General features: G+C 47.6%; 2 protein-coding genes across 4 annotated transcripts in view; both read left to right on the plus strand.

The window, feature by feature from the left end:
- The window catches only part of CFAP52 (cilia and flagella associated protein 52), a 68,870-nt gene extending 56,855 nt beyond the window's left edge, over positions 1 to 12,015 (plus strand). For both annotated transcript variants that reach the window (XM_025362473.1, XM_025362474.1), the window contains 5 exons: positions 1,057 to 1,202; positions 3,944 to 4,095; positions 7,169 to 7,271; positions 10,280 to 10,391; positions 11,581 to 12,015. In XM_025362473.1, the coding sequence (XP_025218258.1) occupies positions 1,057 to 1,202; positions 3,944 to 4,095; positions 7,169 to 7,271; positions 10,280 to 10,391; positions 11,581 to 11,756 (689 nt within the window). In that variant the 3' untranslated portion in view covers positions 11,757 to 12,015. The remainder of the gene's footprint in view (positions 1 to 1,056; positions 1,203 to 3,943; positions 4,096 to 7,168; positions 7,272 to 10,279; positions 10,392 to 11,580) is intronic.
- A 1,998-nt stretch (positions 12,016 to 14,013) lies between these two features.
- The window catches only part of USP43 (ubiquitin specific peptidase 43), an 86,233-nt gene continuing 83,909 nt past the window's right edge, over positions 14,014 to 16,337 (plus strand). For both annotated transcript variants that reach the window (XM_025362343.1, XM_025362344.1), the window contains exon 1: positions 14,014 to 14,685. In XM_025362343.1, the coding sequence (XP_025218128.1) occupies positions 14,182 to 14,685 (504 nt within the window). In that variant the 5' untranslated portion in view covers positions 14,014 to 14,181. The remainder of the gene's footprint in view (positions 14,686 to 16,337) is intronic.

Raw genomic sequence — 16,337 nt, forward strand, 5'->3', positions numbered from 1 at the left:
ATGTTTTTTTTTTTTTTTTTTTTTTTTTTTTTTTGAGATGGAGTCTGGCTCTGTCGCCCAGGCTGGAGTGTAGTGGCCGGATCTCAGCTCACTGCAAGCTCCGCCTCCCGGGTTTACGCCATTCTCCCGCCTCAGCCTCCCGAGTAGCTGGGACTACAGGCGCCCGCCACCTCGCCCCGCTAGTTTTTTTGTATTTTTTAGTAGAGACGGGGTTTCACCGTGTTCGCCAGGATGGTCTCGATTTCCTGATCTCGTGATCCGCCCGTCTCGGCCTCCCAAAGTGCTGGGATTACAGGCTTGAGCCACCGCGCCCGGCCGAAAGTGACATGATTTTTAAAAGGTGGTTGTAAGCAAGAGTGGAAGCAAGCATAAGCTGTTATCATAATCCAGGAGAAAGACGGTGGTACCTTGGATGAAGGAGGTACCGTTGGAGCTGTTGAGAGGTGGTCAGATTTGAATGTTTTTTGACAGTAGAGCTGGTGGAACTTGCTGATGGATTGGATGTTGGATTGGGTTGGGTAGGTGAAATTGCGGGTAATCAACGTAGACTCAGGCTGTTGGCTTAGGCAAGTGGCTGGGTGGTGGCAACTTTTACTGAGATGGGAAAGATAGTGGAAGGCGGAGGAGGAGCATTCCATTGAAAGATTGGGGTAGGTGGGGGTAGGTGGGGTGACAACAATTATTTGGAAATGTTCAATTATATATCTCAGGCACAATATCATCTAGCTAGTTGGGTGTACAAGTCTTGGCGGTTTGTGGGAGAGGTAGGAGTGGGCCTCCCTCATTTCCCCTCTCCCCATCCTCCCTCACTTGGCATAGGATGCACCTATAGATAGGTTCAGCCAAGACAAACCACTCCTTTCCCTTAGCCAGGTGTGACCAGTGTGGGGCATGAGGGGAAAGGGGCCTATGATGACCACCATTCAGTTGAGCTGGTCTCTTCCCTCTACCACAGCGCCGCTTGCCAGGCCTGCCTCTCCTTAGTGAGGCCAGCAGCCTGCGGAGAGAGGGTGCGTGCACTGATCCTGCCTGCCTTTTGTTTCCCTTTCATGCCAGCATGGAACGACGGTAAAATCCGAGCCTTCGCCCCAGAGACAGGCCAACTGATGTATGTCATTAACAGTGCTCACAGGATCGGCGTCACCGCCATCGCCACCACCAGTGACTGTAAAAGGGTCATCAGTGGCGGTGGGGAAGGGGAGGTATTGAAAGCAGAAATTGAAAAAAATAACGCTGTATTTAGAACAACTGCCGTATAGGAAACCATCTATTTGCTTTTAAAAATACACACTTGTGCTAGGATTCAAGCAAGACCAAATTAACATTTTGATGAGATCTGAAAATACGTCATAAATAAAAGTTCTAATATTATAAATGTATACTTTTTTTTTTTTTTGAAATGGAGTCTCATTCTGTCACCCAGTCTGGAGAGTGCAGTGGCTCAATCTTGGCTCATTACAACCTCCTCCTTCTGGGTTCAAGCGATTCTCCTGCCTCAGCCTCCTGAGTAGCTGGGATTACAGGCGCCTGCCATCACACCCAGCTAATTTTTGTATTTTTACTGGAGATGGGGTTTCACCATTTTGGCCAGACTGGTCTCAAACTCTTGACCTCAGGTGATCCACCTGCCTTGGCCTCCCAAAGTGCTGGGATTACAGGTATGAGCCACCGCACCCTGCCTATAAATATATATATTTGTGCACAGAATATACATTTGTGTACAGAAAGGACATATACAATACAGACATGAAAGTGTTCTGTGTGGACTAGAGTTAATGAATTCACGTGGGTGTTTTGCCAGTGTTTTGACTTGCTTGCTCTCTTCCTCCAAGAATCGTAGTTGTATAAATTGTCTTCATCTTATCTTTCAAAGCAGGTGATGGTTTTAACATCAATTCTTTTTTTTGTTTGTTTTGTTTTGTTTTTTGAGACAGAGTCTCGCTCTGTCACCCAGGCTGGAGTACAGTGGCGCGATCTCGGCTCACTGCAACCTCCACCTCCCAGGTTCACATCATTCTCCTGCCTCAGCCTTCTAAGTAGCTGGGACTACAGGTGCCCGCCACCATGCCCGGCTAATTTTTTTGTAGTATTTTTAGTAGAGACGGGGTTTCACCATGTTAACCAGGATGGTCTCGATCTCCTGACCTTGTGATCTGCCTGCCTCGGCCTCCCAGAGTGCTGGGATTACAGGCGTGAGCCACTGCGCCCAGCCTAGCATCAATTCTTTAATACACCCAGACGTTTTGACCATTATTTTTAAACGATCACGCTCAGCTTTTTCTTTCCATTATTTTGAGGAGGCTGTAACACTTTTTACTTACACATTTTTCTCTGAATCTCTCCTCCTCTGTGCCCCAGATTCTTTCCTACCCCAAAGTCTTCCCTTTTTCTTTGAGATGTTTTCTTTTCCTTCTCTTAATCCCCTGTCATAGGATGAACAGAATAGTTTGTGCTCATCTTATTTTTCATAAATCCAACATAGTCATTATAAGAAGGTGTAAGCATCTGACTACTATGTTTTCTGGTGTAGTTGTGACATATCCTTTGTCCATTAAAAGAATACTGGCCGGGAGTGATGGCTCATACCTGTAATCTCAGCACTTTGGGAGGCCGACGCAGGTGGATCACCTGAGGTCAGGAGTTTGAGACCAGCCTGGCCAACATGGCCAAACCCTGTCTCTACTAAAAATACAAAAATTAGGCCGGGCGCGGTGAGTCGGAGGCTGCAGTGAGCCAAGATCACACCATTGCACTCCAGCCTGGGTGACGAAGCGAGACTTTGTCTCAAAAAAAGAAAAAAAAAAAAAAATCAGCCAGGTGTGGTGGTACATTCCTGTAGTCCCAGCTACCTGGGAGGCTGAGACAGGAGAATTGCTTGAATCCAGGAGGCGGAGGTTGCAGTGAGCCGAGATCACGCCATTGCACTCTAGCCTGGGAGATGGAGCAAGACTCCATCTCAAAAAATAAAAAAATAAATAAATAAAGGAATACTATACTAACTAAACAACTTTCCTTTTACCTATCCCTTTTATTAAAGCATCATATTGATGATTTTAAATTTTGTGTGTAGGTAGTTGTATTACCTATGAATTTTACTCCAGGATGATATACAGGCATTTGGAAATATTTGTTGATATAAAATAGGTATTGGATTCAGTCAAGTTGGGAACCATTGCTTTTAAATGATCAAAATTGACAACTGATCATGAAAGTTTAAATATGGCTCTGGGTACCCACAAAATTTCCCAATAGTACCAGAAATTTGAGAGCAGTGATCAGCAGAAGTGAACAGACATTATTTCACTCGGTTTGGTGTTGGCCCTTGCATTATCAACTTGCATAGCAGGTGTCTGATTAAATTTCTCAGCCTGTATGTACAAGCAGGTACAGGATTGTTAGTAGCATTTTTCAAGCCCTGTTGAAGATGATCACATCTTATACATGAATATTCCTGTCCTTCAACTTAGCATTCCCACCCCACCCAACCGAGACGAAGACAGGGAATTAAAAAAAACACAAATCGGGCCGGGTGCTATGGCTCACGCATGTAATTCCATCACTTTGGGAGGCTGAGACGGGCGGATCACAAGGTCAGGAAATCGAGACCATTTTGACTAACATGGTGAAACTCCGTCTCTACGAAAAATACAAAAAAATTAGCCAGGCGTGGTGGCGGGCGCCTGTAGTTCCAGCTACTCGGGAGGCTGAGGCGGGAGAATGGCGTGAACCTGGGAGGCGGAGCTTGCAGTGAGCCGAGATCGTGCCACTGCACTCCAGCCTGGGCGACAGAGCGAGACTCCACCTCAAAAAAAAAAAAAAAAAAAAAAAAAAACCACACACACACAAATCAAGCATAGCAAAGGTGAAAAAGCTCTTGGACTCTTTTCCTATCCCTTCAGAAGTCCCAAGTATGTATCAAGATCCTGTGTTCTGTGGCTTTCAGGTGAGAGTATGGCAAATAGGCTGTCAGACCCAGAAGCTGGAGGAGGCCCTGAAGGAACACAAGTCCTCAGTCTCCTGCATTAGGGTGAAGAGGAACAACGAGGAGTGTGTCACCGCCAGCACCGATGGGACTTGTATCATTTGGGACCTTGTGTAGGTACCTTGATGGGGAGGATGCAGTGGTACCTCCAAAATCCAATCATGCCAACAGTTTATTGAACATGAGAGAAGATTCAAATGAAGCGTAGAAATCTTATTGAAGGCAACACAGTAAAGGGATGTTCATCAGAAGCCGTTCATGACTGTCCATGGTTTATCGATGCTGGTGGGAAGGGTTAAAATTTCCAGGAAGAACTGAATGTTAGAAGTTTCTGGTGAGATAGGGAAATAGCTTTCTGTGTCCACACAGTGAAGCATGGTTTGACTTAACACGAATTCAACCCTAAGTGTCCCAAATGAAAGGTGGCAAGAAAAATAACGAATGTAAGGCCGGGCACGGTGGCTCCTGCCTGTAATCCCAGCACTTTGGGAGGCTGAGGAGAGCGGATCACCTGAGGTCAGGAGTTTGAGACCAGCCTGGCCAATGTGGTGAAACCCCTTCTCTACTAAACATACAAAAATTAGCTGGGCGTGGTGGTGTGTGCCTGTAATCCTAGCTACTTGGGAGGCTGAGGCAGGAGAATGGCTTGAACCCAGGAGGCGGAGGTTGCAGTGAACTGAGATCACGCCATTGCACTCTGGCCTGGGCAACAAGAGTGAAACTCTGTCTCAAAAGAAAGAAAAAGAAAGAAAAGAAAGAAAAGAAAAGAAAAGAAAAGAAAAGAAAAGAAAAGAAAGAAAGAAAGAAAGAAAGAAAGAAAGAAAGAAAGAAAGAAAGAAAAATAACGAATGCAGGCAGTGCCTCTTATCATTCCAGTCAGTTAGATGAAGCCCAGCATGAACTCCCCATGGAGGGGAGGGATGCTGGTGGGACATATATTTGCCTTTCTCCTCGGTTGGCCACATTCCCAGGGACCTCTTATGCCCTGAGCATATCACACCCCCATAGAATGACTAACTTCAAACTAACTAGACCGAAGCATGTGAACTTTATTGTAGGAGTAACTCAAAGGATTTTTGAAAAGTGGCTTTTTGAATTTTTGACTATAAGCACTTTTGCTGTGTTTTTATTTTAGAATCAGACCCTATTCCTCCAACCCCTCTCCCCACCCACCTATCACCCCTCTACCACTCCTACGAGGCACTGCCTTTATATCACTGCATAAGAGAGACGAGGATAAGTGCAAAGTTGGGAGGAAGGAGGTATGCATGACAAAGAATATGAGATACACTTGATGGGAATGAGAACTCACTGTGTACTTAACACATTAAAAAAACACAAAGCATTGCCGGGCACGGTGGCTCATGCCTATAATCCCAGCACTTTGGGAGGCTGAGGGGAGGATCACGAGGTCAGGAGTTCGAGACCAGCCTGACCAATATGGTGAAACCCCATCTCTACTAAAAATACAAAAAATAGCCGGGCGTGGTAGTGCATGCCTGTAGTCCCAGCTACTCAGGAGGCTGAGGCAGGAGAATCACTTGAACCCGGGAGGCAGAGGTTGCAGCGAGCCGAGATCATGCCACCGCACTCCAGCCTGGGCAACAGAATGAGACTTCGTCTTAAAAAAGCAAGCAAACAAACAAACAAACAAAAAGCCCCCACAAAGCAAGCTTTTGTCTTCTAGCCCTGTGTATCTCCTGGGGATCTTGTTGAACACGTAGATTTTGATTCAATAAATTTAATGTGGTACCTGAGATTCCGCATTTCTGAGAAGCTCCCAACTGAGGGCACTGGTTCAAGGACCACACTTGTAGGAAGTGTTAGGCTATATACCTGACCTTCCTCCTGGGAAAATATAGAACTAGAAGGACGTGTCTCAACTTATTTCTATGGATGGTTTGTGACTGCCTCAAATCCTTAAAGCTGTTCTGCTGTGTAGCAGGAATTCTCGTGCCAAAATCTTTAAAAATGCTCAGCTCAGATACCAGGTTTGAAAACTTCCATAATGAGAAGCAACTGTGCAGAAGGTGCATTTTTTAGCCAGGAAAGCCTGGCCTGTGAGATGGCCACCCACCACATTGTCTATGGAAGGAGAAGCGATATTTACATAGTTCTTGGTACGGTATCTAAGGCAGGGGTTCTATTATGCACATAAAAATCAACTGAAATGCTGGTTTAAAATGCAGATCTTGGCCAGGCGTGGTGCAGTGGCATGATCTTGGCTCACTGCAGCCTCTGCCTCCTGGGTTCAAGTGATTCTCCTGCCTCAGCCTCCCGAGTAGCCAGGATTACAGGCATCCGCCACTATGCCTGGCTAATTTTTTGTAGTTTTAGTAGAGAGGGGGTTTCACCATGTTGGCCAGGCTGGCCTCGATCTCCTGACCTCAGGTGATCTGCCTGCCTTGACCTCCCACAGGTGCTGGGATTACAGGCATGAGCCACTGCACTCGGCCCATAATACCCATTTTTAAAATACCCTTCCCAGGCCGGGCTCTCTTCAGCTGCAGGAGGCCAGCTCCCTCTTGGGGGCACCCTGGGCGGGATGGGGGGGTGTCTTGGGAGGGACTTCTTACCATAGGCAGACAAGGGTTGAGCTTGCCAGCTTTTGCGACATCCCCACGTGACAGGCTTGTGTTTTCTGAGGGTTATGCATGATCTGGTATGTCCAAACCTGTGTACAAATGTGTACATGACATCTTGCTACAGCTTTTATTTGTGAATTAAAGATACATCGATGGTTAAAACATAAATAAAATAAAATACCTCTCCCCACATTCTGCTTCTCAGACTGTAAGGAGCTCCACTTCCAAATGGTGGCCTTAAGAATCAAGTACATTGTGTGGGAGGCAGCAGTTTGGCTCTGAGTTCAGCCTCTTCTGCTTCTTTTTCACTAGAACTTAAGGGTTCTCGTTGAGTTCTGTGCTCTGTCTTTAAAGGGCCCTTCCCGTTGTCCTCTGGTGGTCACTGATAGGTCAACGAGAGTACATAGAAGTAGAGAGGAGAGGGGTGACTTGAAGTCTGTTTTGAAGAAATACAGGCCCCACCATGCTGGGCAGCATGAGATGTTTGGCACAGAGATACACCAACCCAAATCCCAGCTTGCACCAAATCCAGCCTGAATAGTGAATACATTTCCTAGGGAAGAGAAAGTCGACTTTCGCAGCTTTTGAATCTACTTTCCAGGCATCTCAGGAGGAATCAGATGATACTAGCCAACACCTTATTCCAGTGTGTGTGCTATCACCCTGAGGAGTTCCAGATCATCACCAGTGGAACAGACAGAAAGGTGAGTCCTCCCAGCGAAAGCTGAGATCTTTCCAGTGCAAGAGAGCAGCAGGGAGGCGTTGTGGTGGAGGCTGCAGGCTCTGAAGTCAAACCATCTTGGTTCCAATGGTGTCTGTCATCAATCAGCCATGTCACTTTGGAAAGGCCATATCACCTTCCAGTGTCTTCACTTCCCTGCCTGTTAAGTGGAAATGGTACCACTAACCTCACAGAGTGAGGATTAAAGTCATGCTCACCTATGGGGCTTATAGCAGGGGGCCTGGCACATAGTAGGTGCTCAATAGATTGGTTTTTATTATGAGGGAATTTCTAGACTGGAGTAGAATTGCTGTGCCCAAACCGGTTATTCCTTTGACTAAATTCAAACAGAAAGGCAATAGAGCTCCTCATCTCTCAGCACTGTACTTCATCAGTACACTAAAAATCTACACATGGAGTCAAGCGTGGTGGCTCACGCCTGTAATTCCAGCACTTTGTGAGGCTGAGGCGGGCGGATCACCTGAGGTCAGGAGTTCGAGACCAGCCTAGTCAACATGGTGAAACCCCATCTCTACAAAAAATTAGTAGAGCGTGGTGGAGGGCACCTGTAATCCCAGCTACTCAAGAGGCTGAGGCATGAGAATTGCTTGAACCTGGGAAGCAGAGGTTGCAGTGGGCCAAGATTGCACCACTGCACTTCAGCCTGGGTGAGAGAGCAAGACTCTGTCTAAAAAAAAAAAAAAAAAAAATTCTACATATGGTATAGATTTCCCAGTTAAAGAGGAAGGTGAAGGTTCACGCTTCTGTTTGGGGGAATGTTCACCCTTGGAGCAAGCAAGGAGTCTCTGCTCTCATGAACCTTACTTCCCTAATTTATTTTGGGCAGGAGGGGATGGAATTGGCTAATACACACATGAACCAATCCGTGAGTGCACGATGAGTAACAAGTGAACAAGACATGAGATGGTGAGAGGACTGAGAAAGGAGATAGAACAGGTGATATGATACTAGTGGGCTGGGGGAAGCTCCTTCAGCGAGGGTGGTGGGTGTAGGCCTCCTTAAGGAACAGCCTCTGAGCTGAGGCCTGAATGACAGAAGGACCCACCCAATGCCTAGACCTCAGGGAAGGGCATCTCTGGCAAAGGACACTCCGGTAAGATGGAGCCCTACTAGGGCTGCCCAGAAGAGTATCGGTTTGGCTTCTTTGGCTGGGAAGGCAGGCAGTCAAGTTCCAAGTACTTCTGTGGGTGTGATTCCTGAGAAACATGGGCTCTGGCATGATTTTCTATCTCTTTAGGCGTTTACTATGAAACCAGAATTTTTTTGTTAACATGATCAAGCATCAACAGACATTACAAAGCAAAAGAAAAAAAATTAAAAAGAAATAGTATGCACAAAGTCTAGCTAGATTCAGAGGAATACAGACTCCTGGCATAGTGACTGGTGACTGAAACACAGCACGTTTCCGACATGAAGCAATGAGAAATGAATGAAACGCACATGCAAGTTTGCACTCCTGATTCCTGGTCAAGCACTCTTTTTGTTTTGTTTTTTTTTCTTTTCTTTTTTTTCTTCAACCTTATTTTAAGTTCATGCGCAGGATGTGCAGGTTTGTTCCATAGGTAAACATGTGCCATGGTGGTTTGCTGCAAAGATCATCCCATCACCTCGGTATTAAACCCTGCATGCATTAGCTATTCTTTCTGATGCTCTTCCTCTCCCCAACCACCCCCCGACAGGTGCCCAGAGCATGTTGTTTACCCCCATGTGTCCATGTGTTTTCATTGTTCAGCTTCCACTTGTAAGTGAGAACAGGTGGTGTTTGGTTTTCTGTTCCTGCATTAGTTTGCTGGGGATAATGGCTTCTAACTCCATCCATGTCCCTGCAAAAGGACATGATCTTGTCCCTTTTTATGGCTGCATAGTATTCCGTGGTATATATGTGCCACATTTTCTTAAGTTTATTCTGTTGTTTGTTTTTTTTTTTTTTGAGACAGAGTCTCACTTTGCCACCCAGGCTGGAGTGCAGTGGCACAATCTTGGCTCACTGCAACCTCCTGCAACCTCCACCTCCTGGGTGCAAGTGATTCTCATGCCTCACCCTCCCAAGTAGCTGGCACTACAGGTGTGTGCCACCACATCCAGCTAATTTTTGTATTTTTAGTACAGATGGTGTGTCCTCATATTGCCTAGGCTGGTCTCGTATTCCTGACCTCAAGCAACGGGCCCAACTCAGTTTCTCAAAGTGCTGGGATTACAGACGTGAGCCGCTGGACCCGGCTGGCTGTATCACATTTTCCTTATGCAGTCTATCATTGATGGGCATTTCGGTTCATTCCCTGTCTTTGCTATCATAAATAGAAGCTATCTTTCCTAAGAAGGAAATTTAAATTTTGAACAGATTGTGCATTCACAAAGTTCAAGGTACAAAGGCAGTATATTCAGGAAAAAAATTACCCTCCTTTAGGCACCCTATCTCTCCACCCCTAAGGTAGTTCTCCCCAACAGGGAACCAAGGTTACCAGTTCCTCTTTAAACTCCACCCTGTGGAATATCTCAGTGCTTTGGAGCAGAAGGGAAAGTTGGGAATAAGGGTGGGGTGAGGAAGAGGGAGGGCCCAGTCTCTAGAACTCTGGGGAGTGGGGAGTGCTCATCCTCCAGTGGGAAGGAAGAAAATGCTTTTCCTCCCTCCAGGCCTGAAGCTTAGCTGTGGATGCAGAGGCTGTTCTTTCTTTTACAGCTTGCTTCAGGCTCAATCTGCTTAGTCTTATCAAAAGCCCTTTCTGCCTTAATCCAGGTTTATCAGCACATCAACATCTCTTTAAATAGAATGCAAATTTAAAACCAATACTAAAAATATTAAAATGGTTTTGCCACCCCCTGCTGTAGCCTATTTATAATTTCAGCCAGTATCATCCCGTGGTGTATTTTTGCTCCCTTCTATATAAAGTAGAGCCATCTTTTGTTAGCATGTGCATGGATGACTCTCCGGAGCTGAGTCCTGCTTAATGCTTCTTTCCTGAATTCCAGATTGCTTACTGGGAAGTATTTGATGGGACAGTAATCAGAGAATTGGAAGGTTCCCTGTCTGGGTCGATAAATGGCATGGATATCACACAGGAAGGGGTGCACTTTGTCACAGGTTAGTCCTGGGATAGGAAAAAGCCAAGCCTGGCTTATTTAGACGAGGACATAGAACTCCCAGGCCAGAGGGAATCGGAAAAGACCACAAAAGTGTCTCAAGGCAACTTGGTTAGAATCAGACTGCAACCAATACAGCAGCCAATGTAGCGGAGAAAGAAAAATCCAGAAGTCACATTTCAATGAGGGGAAACATTTGCACAAGAGCCTTAAGGGCACAAATAAAGGCTAAGACGTAGGTTGCTAGGCTTGCTTTTTGTGGTAGGCATTGATAATAGAAATGCGACCTTTAAATGGCCTGGGCTGTCCAGCATCCTTCTGAAGTCTTAAACGCGTCTGTTAATTCCACTTTATTATTGCATGATGCGATGCTCTCCCCACCAAAACAAATGAATTAACCAGTATTTCAAAGAGGCATTTACTGCCCAAACACGCCGATTGGAACATCATTATCATTTCCTGCCAAGCTCTTTGATTCATCAGGATATTAACAAATAAATGCGGCCAGGCACGGTGGCTCATGCCTGTAATCCCAGCACTTTGGGGGGCCGAGGCAGGTGGATCACCTGGGGTCAGGAGTTCGAGACCAGCCTGGCCAATGTGGTGAAACCCCGTCTCTACTAAAAATATGAAAATTAGCTGGGCATGGTGGTGTGCACCTATAATCCCAGCTACTCAGGAGGCTGACACAGGAGAATGGCTTGAGCCCAGGAGGCGGAGGCTGCAGTGCACTGAGATCACGCCACTCCACTCCAGCCTGGGCAACAGAGACTCCGTCTCAAAAAATAAATAAATAAATAATTAATTAATTAATAAATGCACTAAATGAATTAAGTTTCACAAATACATTGACTATAAGGCAGGTATCAAACTAGACATAGTGTAATCCCAATCACATATATGATATATATGTATACCAGTATACTTACAGAGAAAAGACTGGAAGGAACCAAGTCAACATTTTACTAGTGGTTATTTCTGGGTAGTGGGATGAAAATGTGCTTTTACCTCTCTGTATTTCCCCCTCCACTTCAAACTTACTGCAACCGATAGATTTTTATAATCCAGTAAAAGTGTTATTACAAAGATAGATACACGGGGACCGTGTTGAAAACGATCCAGTTATTTGAAATCAGGGTTGTTTCTCTCTTGTATTGCAGCAATGCCATATCCGTGTTTATCTTTTTCAGGTGGAAATGACCATCTGGTCAAAGTTTGGGATTATAATGAGGGTGAAGTGACTCACGTTGGGGTGGGACACAGTGGCAACATCACACGTATCCGCATAAGTCCAGGAAATCAATATATTGTTAGCGTAAGTGCCGACGGGGCCATTTTGCGATGGAAGTACCCATACACCTCTTGAAACTGATGAGATGTCTCTGAGCCTCGGCGTTGCACACAGTCCTGTTGAAGACCGATTTTAGATAACTCCAACACTCGTCTTCATTTCTCACAGCTCTGTTTTTGTTCTTGAGTCCAAACTTTTTTTTCTTTATAGAATGCATTTTGTATTCCTACATTGTATATTAAAATTGAAATATGTTCAAGAATAATTTGTGCAGACTCTAATTAGAACTTCTTACATTTTGAATAAATTCTCAGTTGTCGGTTTTCTGTTATAATTTGTTGTCTGCAACTCTGCAAAACCCACAGACCTTCCTCCTGATCTGTGCACAGACAGCATTGCTATTATCCTGTAAAAATAAGGCAAAGTGAATTGCCTTCTTAATTGCCATTTCATTGGTCAAGCTATACGGGACTAGCCTCAGATTTAAATCCAGATCTTGGGCAGGCTTCTTAAAAATTCTCTGAGCCACAATTTTCTCTTTTGTCAAGCAAGAGTAAGTTCCTGCTCAAAAGGTTATTGTGAGAATTAAGTGACTAATGTACTAAAGCATGGGCAGAATTCCTGACAGGGTAGAGAGTGAAACATGCATGCTTTCTCAAAGAAAATGTGTGGTGTTGGGATCTCAGGACAATTACCAAAGAAAGATGAAATTTCAGAGATGCTTTATTGGAGTTGGCCATTACATCTTTCTTCCGTGCTTTCCACCAGAAGGGTGATGAAATGGACCTTATGTCCTTGTGTATTAATCACCCAACCGGGTATCTTTTTCCAGAGAGGGGTAAATAATGGCATTTTCCAGAACACAAGTCTCCGATTCACAGTACAGTCTGATGTTTTAAGCATGTTATTTATTCTTTAAGTAATGCTGCTTTTTTTGCATGAGGTAACTGCTGCAACCCGGTTTGAAAGATCAAGACTTTTTTTTTTTTTGGAGACGGAGTTTAGCTCTTGTGGCCCGACTGGAGTGCAACGGCGCGATCTCCGCTCACTGAATCAAGCGATTCTCCTGCTTCAGCCTCCTAAGTAGCTGGGATTACAGGCATGCGCCACCACGCCCGGCTAATTTTTGTATTTTTGGTAGAGACGTGGTTTCACCATGTTGGCCAGGCTGGTCTCGAACTCCTGACGTCAGGTGATCTGCCCATCTCGGCCTCCCAAGGTGCTGCTGGGATTACAGGTGTAAGCCACCAAGTCCGGCCAGGATCAAGAATATTTAATAAATGATGATCACTTATTAAACAACAAGTAACATTTCAGGGCGTTAGAATACTGCGTCTCACATGGTGCTGATCTCTTTCTGAGCTAGAAATTGACCAGAAACTCATTTTGCAAGATCTTGCCAGATTAATTATAAACCTGACAGTTGCATGGGATCAAGAGGGGGCGGGGGGCCCAGGGTTACCCAGGGAATCAAGGGCGGGACAAGGCCAAACTAATTCTGATTGGGCAATCATTCAGCAAGGATTGTGCGTTAAGGAGTGAACCAGAAACTGCGTAGGGGGCGCGCCTGAGAGCCTGAAAACTTCCTGGTAAGCAAATACTGAGGTTGGAAAGGGCCTGAACCCGGCAGTCCAGAGATCCAGGTCGAGTTCCGGTTTCCCTGCTTACGGGTCGGGCGGCCTCCCTACGTTGCGATAACCCCTCTGAACCCCCTTCCTTGCCGATTAAAGCAAGGATGATCAAGTCTCACAAGTGTTTGGAAAATGATTCTAACCCAATCTGTGGTGTAAAAAAAGCAAACCACAACCACTCGGGGGCTTTTTTTTTTTTTTTTTTTTTTTAACAGGGCAACACGTGGCTCCCAGTTCGGGTCCCGAGTGGGCGGGTGCAGGCACAGGCTCTGCCTCCCCTAAAAGGGCAGACGGTCTGAAAGGGGATGGCGACACCTGTCCGCACACACCTGAGCCTGCGGAGGAACCAGCGGTGCACAAAAGCGCTCCCCACCCCCACACAGCACCCAGCGCGCGCCTCTCACCACGCCCGAGGCTGTGCTCTGGAGATGCCTGCCTTGCCCTTTTCTTCCTGCAGTAGCCAGGCCTTTGCCATTTACTGGGCGCTTTCAGAATGTTCATTCCTCCATAATTTCCACTGCTCGAAGGCTGCTCGAGGAACAGCAGCAGAGGCGAAACCCAGGTCTGTCGGTTTACGAGGTAAGGAAGGGTGGGGAACCCGACCACGACGACTCCCAGTCAGCGCCGCGGGGGCGGCACCAGGCAGGGGTAGGGGTGGCCCTGCGCTGCCCTGCAGGGGGCTGGTCGTGCGGCCGGATTCCCGCGCGGGGCGGGGCTGCCCCGCCCTTGGCTCCGCCTCCGCCCCGTCCCCACACACCTGGCCCGCAGGTAGCCGGCACCAGGCGCCTTAGCGAAGCTGTAGGGCCTGCTGGCCGCTCGTCCGCCTCGGGCCCGGGGGCTCCGAGCCTGGAGCTGCGCCGGCGGCAGCCATGGACCCGGGCCCTGGGGACGCGGCAGGAGGGGGACCGCCCGCGCCCCGGCCCCGCCGCCGCCGCTCCCTGCGCCGCCTGTTCAGCCGCTTCCTGCTGGCACTGGGCAGCCGCTCCCGCCCCGGGGACTCGCCGCCCCGGCCCCAGCCGGGATATTGCGATGGCGACGGTGAGGGGGGCTTCGCCTGCGCCCCGGGCCCGGCTCCAGCGGCCCCCGGGAGCCCCGGGGAGGAGCGCCCGCCCGGACCCCAGCCCCAGCTCCAGCTCCCCGCCGGCGATGGGGCGCGGCCGCCGGGCGCTCAGGGCTTGAAGAACCACGGCAACACCTGTTTCATGAACGCCGTGGTGCAGTGTCTCAGCAACACCGACCTGCTGGCTGAGTTCCTGGCGCTGGGGCGCTACCGGGCGGCGCCAGGCCGCGCCGAGGTCACCGAGCAGCTGGCGGCGCTGGTGCGCGCGCTCTGGACTCGCGAATACACGCCCCAACTTTCCGCGGAGTTCAAGGTAGGCAGCGCTGCGCCGGCGGCCGCCCTGGCCCCCTGGTTTCGCCTCTTGAAAAGTGTGTGCACGATCAGAAAGGGGTTTTCTTGGGGCCTTCTTTAGATGCCATTGACCAGTTCAGCCCCGGATTACCGGCTTTGTTTTGAGTCGATGTGTTACGCTGTCGCTTGCTTATGTTTTCTTTATAAATGAATTCTCCTAGGTATTTTGAGAGGGAGTGGGGTGAGCTGGCAGATTGAAGGGTAATCAGAGTTTTTGGATTCAACAAGCATTTGTTGAAGTATTGAAGGCTTGAGGGCCGGACAGTGTTCTAACGCCTGCTCTAGAGCTTCCAGTCTGGAATGATGTGGGGTGGGGAATGGGACGTTGAAAGGCCAAGGCCTCAGGGGAAGGAAGGGATGCTTGCGTTGAGATCTGAATGATGAGAAGGATGCGGTCAGGGCAAGCTCTAGGACTGATGCAGGCAGGGGGAAGAGCAAGTACAATTGCCATAGACCCAAAGGAGCTGAGTACTGGGGATATGGAAAGAAAACCAGTGGCGTTGGAGATTAGGAGGCAGATGAGTTTCGCCAGATCATGTAAGACGTAGGAGGCAACGGTAAAGAGTTTGGATTTTATTCCAAGCCCGGTGGAATCTGACAACCTGCAGGCCAGGTACCGTGCTGAGTGCCCAGCAAAGGCAGCGAGCGTGCTATTTTGGAGATAGCATCCTTTTGTTTAAGGCGCATTCAATCCCCTACAATGTATGAGCACGGGCTTGCATTTTATTGTCTGCTAGATTACGGTCTACTTACTCGGGATGCTGCAGGGTCTTGAGGCGTTGTAAATTGTTTGTATCACATCACCCGGGGTTAAAGCGGGGTGTTTGTTTGGGGTCCCAGTTGAATTAAAGGGTTCCTGATAATTGATGCACATGGTTTACTTCCTGAAAAAAAAAAAAAAAGAAAGAAAGAAAGAAACCCGCAGCTCTGGGCAGAGAACTGAAGCTTCCTACAGACTAGTGATTGTTCTTGGAGGAGGGGGAAACCTGTCAGTGTTCATTCCACAAGCATCACCGCTCTTGAGTTTCAGCCTGAGAAAGCAGTGTTTGCCATGTGACCCGTGAGATGCCAACCCCCACCTTCCTCCCTCCTGCCTCCATTAGCGAAGCACTGTTCTGCAGCAGCCGGTGGGACAAATGGTTGTCACTAAATGTCTCTTTTTGGTGATATTTGCTTTTTAAGAAAGAGGCAGTGTGGTATAGTGGTTAAGAGCAAGGTCTCTGGAGTTTTGTGACCTTGAGCAGGTTACCAGATGTTTCTGTGCTGCAACTTTCTTCATCTTTAATATAGAACCATAGTGGTACCTACCTTGTTATGGGGTTGTTGTATTAAGTGAGTTCGAATGTAGAGCACAGTGCCAGCCTCATGGGAAATGTTCGTTATTCTATCATGACACCTTCTCACCTGCAGAAACCTAGAGGAGGGAGGGAGGTAATCTTTATGTACATTTTCTCGTGCTAGATGCATTTCCATCCAGTTACCACAGCAATGGGAGAGGCTGCAGTAGTTTGAAAAAACTCGGAATTGGCCGGGCGCGGTGGCTCACGCCTGTAATCCCAGCACTTTGGGAGGCCGAGGTGGGCGGATCACGAGGTCAGGAGATCGAGACCATCC

This window comes from Theropithecus gelada, chromosome 16 (genome assembly GCF_003255815.1).
Source record: "Theropithecus gelada isolate Dixy chromosome 16, Tgel_1.0, whole genome shotgun sequence".
Taxonomy (NCBI): Eukaryota; Metazoa; Chordata; class Mammalia; order Primates; family Cercopithecidae; genus Theropithecus; species Theropithecus gelada.